A 9,272-nucleotide genomic window follows, 5' to 3' on the forward strand; every position below is an offset into this window, starting at 1 on the left:
CTATGTTCTGTTCGAACAACTGCCTCTTGGTCCATGTACAGATTCCTCATGAGCACAATTAAGTGTTCCGGAATTCACATTAGGGAGCAGTTAAGTAAGTGTTTGACCAAATGTAAGAGGGTAATTTTTAAGTTGATAATTTTGTATGGCCCACAAATGGCCCATGGCAGAAAAAAATGCTCTCCACCCCGCTTTAAAATGTGACTCTGGCCATGCCCTGCACATCCCTGCTGAAAACCCTCCTCTGTTTCCTATCATATGAAATAAAATCAAAGGCCTTATCATATCCTGTAAGTCTCCATACACGGTTGAGCTGGCATTCTCTGAGCCTCATCTCCTACTCCTGTCCCTCATTCACATTAGTTATTGTTCAACCCCATCTGCTGGACTGCAGCCCTCAGTGGCACAGCTACTAGCCAGAATGTTGGTGGTGCAAACTCAGTCAGAGCTCCTCATAACAGGCCTAGGGATCTACTTCTGAATGGTCACATCCTTGAAAATTCAATGGCTCACAGTTCTGCTTGGCATACACGGGGTCGCCATGAGTAGGTATCAAGTTGACAGCTATTCACAACAACACTCTGCTGGAATGTTCTTTCACGTGGCTCACTTTCGCACATTATGCGGGGGTCAGCACGAACATCGCCTCGTCAGAGAGCCCGTCCCTGACCACCCTATTTTAGGAGCCACATAATAGGCCTCCTATCCTGTTTGTGGTGCTGTGGATTAATGCACTGGACTGCAAATTCGGTTTGAGCTGTAAGATCAGCGGTTCAAGCTCACCAGCCAGTCTTTGGAAACCCTATACAGGGTTGCTATCAGTCAGAACTGACTCCACAGCACTTAACAACAACAACAAAACCCGCAGCGCTTTGATGCACAGAATGTGAGCCTCACATGGGCAGGTCCTGTAGCTGTTTTGTTCACTGGAACCTAGAAGAGTTTTATCTAGTCTAGGGAATGTTGTTTCTGCCCTGGGATGTAAAGGGCTGTGGGCTAGAGGCCACAGCAGAACTCTGATGCTGTTTCTTCCTCTGCCCTGCCAGGTCCTACAGATCTGCCCCAAGGACATGAGAGCTGACATCTGTGTGCATCTGAACCGAAAGGTGTTCAAGGAGCATCCAGCCTTTCGGCTGGCCAGCGACGGCTGCCTGCGGGCACTGGCCATGGAGTTCCAGACGGTGCACTGTGCCCCAGGAGATCTCATCTACCATGCAGGCGAGAGCGTGGACAGTCTCTGCTTTGTGGTGTCTGGCTCCCTGGAGGTGATCCAGGATGATGAGGTGGTGGCCATCCTAGGTAGGTGTTACCCTTGCTGTATACCTCTGATGCCTAGAGTTGGCTTAGCCCCTGTCAAGTAGAGATTGCTCTATAGGCCAATTGTTAGCACTCATCCAGTTATCCAGTGAACATATTTGAGTGTCTGTTTGGGGCAAATCCTTGTTGGAGATACTTAGGGTGTTCCAATGACAAAAATGGGTTTTTTCCTCAAAGGGTTTTCCAGTCTGGCAGACAATTGCAATCCCATGAGCACAGTGGTATCTTACCCAGGGTCCAAGTGTCAGAGAAAGTTTCCTGAAAGATGTGGCACCTAAGCTGATAATTAAAACTTGAGAATGAGTTAGCATGAAAAGAAGAAGGGAGGGATGAGTATGCTAAGTAGAGGGAGAGCATGTCTGCAGTCCTGCAGAGAGACCGACAAAAAGCATGTGTGGGTAAGGGAGGGGGATTTTGATTCATATGAAAAATGCAAGTCATTCCATTCCACAGAACAAAAAGGAACATCATGTCTGCTAAGGTTGGGGAGGGGAGCGAAGCATGAAGCAGATAACAGCAGCCTCTATAAGCTAGGTGTAGGGGCTTAGATTTTATTTGGTGTGATGCTTTAGGAAAAGCACTGGACTGCTAACCACTAGGTTAGCAGTTCCAACCTACCAGCCACTCCTTAAAAACCTCATACAAGGTTGCTATGAGTCAGAATCAACTCGACGGCACTGAACAACAGCAACAATGAAGGGTTAAAGCAGGAAAGAGTTATGATCAGATTTATACTAACAAGCTTGAAAAGTGGGTTGAAGAGGAAAGGCTGTGGCAGGGAGATGAGCTTCAAGACATGTTACCTAAGGGCAAAGTTGATTGTGGTATTCACTAATATGCTAGTGGGCAGATGGAGAGAAGCAGATGGACTTGAGATATTTAGGAAGTAGAATCCACAGAACGTGATGACGGATTTGCTGTGAGGAGAAAGGGAGTAGTCAAGGAGGACTACAAGATTTCTCGCTTCAATAATGAGAAGGCTGGTGGACCATTCACTGTAGCTAGGGACAGAGGAGGAGCAGAGGCTGGGCTATTGGTGGACATATGGACACTTGAGATGTTGCAGATCAATGGTCTTTGGATTACCCATTCTTCACAGTGTTGTCCATAGTTTGTCAAGAGCCTTGAAAGCCTTTGCAGAATCAATAAAGCACTAGTAAATATCTTTTTGTTATTCTGTGCTTTCAGCCAAGATCCATCTGATATCACCACTTATTTCCCTAGTTCCACATCCTCTTCTGAATCTGGCTTAAATTTCTGGCAGCTCCTTGTTGATGTACGGTTGCAACCAATTTTGAATTATCTTCAGCAAATCTTTATTTGCATGTGGTATTAATGATATTATCTGATGATTTCCACTTTCTGATGGACCACCTCTTTTTGGAAAGGACACAAATATGGAACTTTCCCTTACGGTTAGCAAAGTAGTTGTCTTGCAGATTTCTTGACATTGACTAGTGAACAGAGCCAGTGCGGCTTCCTTTTGTTGAAACATTTCTATCTGTACTCCTGGAGCCTTGTTTTTCGCCAAAACCTTGGCATTATTCCAAGCACAGACACCATTGTACTTCAAGATAGATCTTGTCATGTTCTTTTGACGATGAAGATGACACTTTTCCTCTTCAATTTGTCGTTCCCAGCATAGTAAACCATAGACTTGTCAGACCATATGGCCAGTAACTGTCCATTTCAGCTCAATAATGCCTAGGATATCAATCTATTTGTGTTCCATTTCATTTTTGATGACTTCCAGTTTTCCTAGGTTCATGCTTTATACATTCCATGTTCTAATTAGTAATGGGTGTTTACAGTTGGTTTTCCTCATTTTGGGTTGTGCCCCATCAGAAGATGAGAGTCCAGAAAGTTTAACTTCATCTATATCATCATGATCAACTCTAATTTGAGGAGACAGCTACTTGTGTTTTGAATGCCTACCCACCTCAGGGGCTCATCTTCCAGCGCTCTATCTGACAATGTATTGGTGCTATTCATAAGGTGTTCAAGGAGCAACCATTCAGAAGTGGTCTGCCTCTCTGTTTTCCTAGTCTGTCTTAGATTGGAAGCGCCACTGAAACCTGTCCATTATGGGTGACCCTATTAGTATTTAAAAGGAGATTTGGTAGCGTAGTGGTTACAAATTGGGCTGCTAATCTCACGGTCAGCAGTTTGAAACTACCAGCTGTTCCGCGGGAGAAAGATGAGGCTTTCTGCTCCCATAAGATTTCAAGCCTTGGAAACCCTGTACAGGGTCGCTATGAGTCGGAACCGACTCCACGGCACATAACAACAACAACAGCACTAGTATTTAAAATGCCTTTGGCATAGATTTAAGCATCATAGCACCACACAAGCTACCACAGTACAGCAAACTGACAGACAAGTGGTGGACTTTTTATCATAGACACCATTTTTTATTCTGTGCCAGGTATTTACTGAACTCTCTAGACTAGAGTTATTCTATTCCTTGCCTTCCCCACCCCCAGAGAAGTGCGACTTGACTATGTTTAAGGAGCACATGAAGATTAAAGTCATTGCCCTGTATATCTGAAGGGAAAGGGCATTTTCTCTCTACCTTTAATACTTCTCAGTGCCCTTGTTCATTGGATGCTGGACTGGCTGAGAAGAATAGTAACTAGTGAGAACTGAGTCTTCTCTCAAGTTGAATATGAATGAACTCTTTGGTGTTGTTAGGCATGAGATTTGAGTTGCCTTTCACCCATCTTCCGACGGATAATTCACCTTTCCAAGGAATCTAGCTTAGGGACCAGCACCACCTTTCTATAGCTGGATGCTCAGGACATGCTAATGAACGCCTTACACAGGTGATCTATTGCAAGCTTGGTTTGGACACTTAGACTCAGGCATGGAGGTGTGACAGAGCTGAAGAGTAATGAGGAAGGCAAACAGCCACTTCCTAGTCTCTTCATTTCCCATCAGCTTGTGCTTCCTGGGGACAGCAACCAGGAGTTGATTCTTTATTGATATTCTTGGTCAACTGATTACTTCTCCATACCCCTCTCTGTCTCAGACATTCCTAGGCATCCTGCCTGCACTAGCTATCAATGTGGACAGGACCTTGGAAATAGTTCAAGAGTCTCTAATCCAAAGTGGTTGCTACCCTCAAGTTGTACAAACTAAAGAAGGCATCTGCTTTGCAATCCCAGGAATTAGATTGGGCCCCAAAAATAGGTCCCAGCTCAAATTCCTGAAGTGCCTGTCTCATCTTTCAGAAGTCTGAACTCTGAGTCAAGAGGTATTAGAGATTCCAACTACTTGCTCTCTGGAAACTTAAGTTCAGTGTTTTGTTGTTAATGTTAGTTTTCTCTAGTAAGAATATCTCTTGGTCCATAATCTGAAATCGGAGTCCTGGTATGGAGTTGTTAATGCATTGGACTGCAAAGTCAGTTTGAACCACAAGGTCAATGGTTTAAGCTCAGCAGCCGCTCTTCAGAAACCCTATACAAGGTCGCTATGGGTTGGAACTGACTCCATGGTACTTAACAACAACAAATAATCTGAAATCAGTTGGTCCTAGCAAAAGGGGTTCAAATAACAATGGGTGTTAGAACTAGATCTTTATGGCCATTTGAAACCATTTCAATGCAACCAAGATTTATTGAGTACCTAGGAGTCCTGGTGTGGCACTGTGGGTTAATGCGCCAGACTGCAAAGTCAGTTTGAACTGCAAGATCGGTGGTTCAAGCTCACCAGCTGCTCCTTGAAAACCCTATACAGGGTCACTATGGGTTGGAAATGACTCAATGGTACTTAATACCAACAACAACAACTGTCTGTCAGACACTCTTATAGGACTGGATTTATAAGCATGAACCCAGACATTGTCCCTACCTTCCAGGACCTTCTGAAAGTGGAGGGGACTGGAATTAAAATGACAACAATCACATACCATGATAAGCCCTGGCATAGGGAGAATACAGGTCCTGCTAGAGAATCATTTATATGGAGATTATGGAGCTGTTGGTATGTCTCTGCTATGTGCTACGTACCTATAAGTCAGAACCAACTTGATGTCACTTAACAACAACAACATTATGTAGCTAGGATCCCTGGTGGTGCAGTGAGTTAAGCATTGGTCTGCTAACCAAAAGGTCAGTGGTTCAGACCCACCTGCTGCTCCACGTGAAAATGAGGAAGCAATCTCCTCCTGTAAAGATTATACCCTTAGAAACCCTAGGGAGCAATTTTCCTCTGTCCTGTAGGGTTGCTGTGAGTCAGCATCTACTCGGAGGCAGTGTGAATCTAGGGGCAGTGGTGGTTGAGTGGTAACATTCTCACCTCCCATTCAGGAGAGCTGGGTTCAATTCCCAGCTAATGCACTTCCCGTGCAACCTCAATCTGTATGTCAGTAAGGGCCTTGTATGTTGCTATGTTGCTTAACAGGTTTCAACTAAGAGAAACTAAAGAAAGACCTGGTGAATAGCTTCTAGAAATCAGTCGATGAAAACCCTATGGATCACATGAAATATACAGGCAAGTTAGTGTGTAGAGATCAATGTTTATCTGTGGTTCCCAGGGGTAGGTAGTGGGAGGGGAAACGATGGCACAATGCCAAGTTTCGGGGACTATTTATTGTGATGATAGAGAACATATGAATGTAATTAATGTCACTGAACTGTACATGTGAACAATGTAGAAATGGCAAATGTTATGTTACCTATAAATTCGCTGCAATTTTTAAGAAGTAAAACAGACGCAAACAAAAGTCTATGGAACACAACAACTGAACTCCCCCGCCAAGCTCCCCCGCCAATCATGGGAATGACACAGACAGGATTGGTCAGCATTTAGTTCCCTTGTGCATGGAGTCACCATGAGTCAGGGAAAACTCAAATGCAGCTAACAAAAGCAACAACAACACTGTGTGTCCAGTACTCCAGGAAGGAAGAGCATCCAGGGACATTATATAGTATAAAGTAGGGAGCTTTAGAAAAACACTCAGAGCTCAAGGAACTCATTCCTCTGCTCACCTGTCTCTTGTTAACAGTTCACTCATTTATATTCTGCCTTTTGCTAATTGGTTCCTCCTTCCATTTCTTGTATTCCACCCCCTTTCTCTGTTTCATTTTAGCATAGACTCCAAGACTGAGAAAAAGGATCAGTAATCATAACTGGATGTGTTTTGTTGTTGTTGTTGTTACGTGCCATCGAGTCGGTTCCGACCCATAGCGACCCTGTATAGGGTTTCCGAGGGTGTAAATCTTTACGGGAGTAGAAAGCCTCATCTTTCTCCCGCGGAGCAGCTGGATGTGTTTAGTATGTGTTAAAAATAGAATTTTTTCTATTGAGAGTCGTCTGAGCAAAAAAAAAAAAAATCATAAAAAACAAGAAAACCAAATCCACTGCTGTCAACCTAGTAGAAGTGCCTCATCGAGTTTGCAAGACTGTCATCTTTACAGAAGCTGATTGCCACATCTTTTTCCTGTGGATCAGCTAGTGGGTTTGAACCTTTCTGGTCATTCAGTTAGTAGCCCAGCATTTAACTCACTGCACCACCAGGACTCCATTGAGAGTCCTCTACAACTGTTTTTTAAACTTTCTTGACCACAACCCATACATAAAATACATACATTGCCAACCAGTATATGCACATGCTCACATAGTTTTATGGGGAAACTTGGAAAGAGATAATGGTGGCTGTTGAACACGACAAACACAATTAATGTTGCCAAATTGTATGTGTGAAGAATGTTGAAATGGCAAATGCTTCATTACATATATATATTTAACACAATTTTAAAAGGGCTTGTGTCTTTCCCTTTTTCAGATGTTTATTCTTCTTTCATGAAATGCAACCTGACATTTTATATTAGGTTTAATTCTCTTTCATTTAAAGAAAAAAAATTTTTTTTGATGGTTTTAATAAACTAAATTGCTGTCCTGTCATCTTGTCATGATTTTAAAACATGGTCCCACAAGCCCAGACACTATCTTGGGCTGAAAGCCACACTGTCCCATGAGGACAGAGAACATGCTGGATAATCGCTTACTATCTTCTTTTCCTTTGATATTCTCTGCTTGAGCTTTGAGACAACATCCTCCCAATTCCCTTTAGGAATTCTCTTAGTTATTGTCTTCTCAAATTTAGTCTCTTAGTTCCTTGAAATAAATTTCAGCCATTAACATGTGCATTTTATTGATTAGATTTTTTTCAAATGAGTTTTCTCCCAATTTTTAATAGATAATGTAATAGAAAGATATGGGTACCCATTTTGCCCACGCCCAAAGAGTGCTAATAGCATCTGTTTGTACATTGTTATTTCTTGGTTATATGACTTGATCAGACTTAGGTGAATCAAGACCTATCATCAGGACTATTTTTAAGGGTCGTCCATCTTTCCACATTTCTATCATGTAAGTGACAAGTGCAGTTTTTATGTGGATATTGTTTTACTGAGATTTAGTCCACCTACAACAGTAATTGTAAGGATGGCACTGGACCAGGCAGTATTTCATTCGGTGTACACAGGGTTGCTATGAATCAGAACCAACTCAACAGCATCTAACTACAACAACATAGTACTTTTCATGGGTTTTGCCCTTTAATACATAGCTTTTCTTTTAATCATAGGTCATCTTGTGTCTCTCTTTTCTCTTTCTCTTCTGTTGAGCAAGACACAAGCCTTTTAAGATTATATATATATAAAACGAAGCATTAGCCGTTTCAACATTCTTCACATGTACAATTTGGCAACATTAATTGTGTTTGTCATGTTCAACCTCCACCATTATCTCTTTCCAGTTTTTTCTCATCAACTTTTACAGAAACTCATTGTCTCCTAAGCAACAAGTTCCTCTTTTCCTCTTTCTCCTGCTCATTCTAGATAAGCTTTGGTCTCTATACACTTGCCTGTTCTAAGTCTTGCATACAAGTGAGATCATAAAGTATTTATCCCTTTGTGACTGATTTTATTTAACTCAGCATAATGTTTTCAAGGTCCATCCATGTTGTAGCATGTGGTGAGACTTCATCTCTCTTTATGGTTGACTAACATTCCATATGGAACTCTGGTAGCATAGTGGTTATGAATCAGGCTGCAAACCTCAAGGTCAGCAGTTCGAAACTACCAGCTGTTCTGCGGGAGAAAGATGAGGCATTCTGCTCCCATGAAGATTTACAGCCCTGGAAACTGTACAGGGTCGCTATGAGTTGGAACCGACTCCACAGCACATAACAACAACAACAACATTCCATTGTAGATATATGCTGTATTTTATTTATCCACTCATCTATTGATGGAAATTTCAACCAATTCCAACTATTCATAATAGCCTCAAGTTAGGAACTTTTGAAATGTACAAGAATTGTACATTTGATGTACAATTGATTGATGTACAAGAATCTGTTTGTATCCCTGCTTTCCACTCTTTGGGGTATACACCTATGAGAGGAATTGCTGCATCATATGGTGATTTTATGTTTAACTTTTGAGGAATCGTCAAACTGTATTCTACAGTGGCTGTACCATTTCACAATCCCACCAGCATTGGATGACGGTTCCAGTTCCTCCACATCCTCACTAACAAGACAGAAATCCTACTGGTCAGGCTACATCAAGCAGTGGATAGAGACCCAGACCAGGACCTGGAGACTTATATGTGGCCCTGGTTTTGTGCTTACTCACTGCAGGAGTCACTGCTACCTGGATAAATGTCTGAAGGTGTCCCGTGGGCTGTACTGAGGCTACCACAGCCTCATCTGAATGATTACACACCTCTCTCTGTCTCTCTCTCTCTCTCTTGTGAGCCCGAGCTCCTCTGATACAGTAGCCCCAGCATCTAACACAGGTGCAGCACATCGGGGGCACCATGGCTGTTTACTCAATTGGATTGAACTGAAAGGCAAACCGAACCTGGATTGTTAAGAGCCCTATGGTCCAGAGTAAAGGGCTAGGCTCATCTCATGGGCATGAGGGGCCCGGAGTGAATTTTAAACG

At 42.6% G+C, this 9,272-nt stretch overlaps 1 protein-coding gene across 2 annotated transcripts in view; it reads left to right on the forward strand.

The window, feature by feature from the left end:
• Positions 1-9,272, forward strand: part of KCNH1 (potassium voltage-gated channel, subfamily H (eag-related), member 1) — a 676,883-nt gene that overhangs the window by 472,961 nt on the left and 194,650 nt on the right. For both annotated transcript variants that reach the window (XM_006834037.1, XM_006834036.1), the window contains exon 9: positions 1,047-1,299. In XM_006834037.1, coding sequence (XP_006834100.1) covers positions 1,047-1,299 — 253 coding nt within the window. The remainder of the gene's footprint in view (positions 1-1,046; positions 1,300-9,272) is intronic.

The sequence above is a fragment of the Chrysochloris asiatica genome, unplaced genomic scaffold (assembly GCF_000296735.1).
Source record: "Chrysochloris asiatica unplaced genomic scaffold, ChrAsi1.0 scaffold00009, whole genome shotgun sequence".
In the NCBI taxonomy this organism is placed as follows: Eukaryota; Metazoa; Chordata; class Mammalia; order Afrosoricida; family Chrysochloridae; genus Chrysochloris; species Chrysochloris asiatica.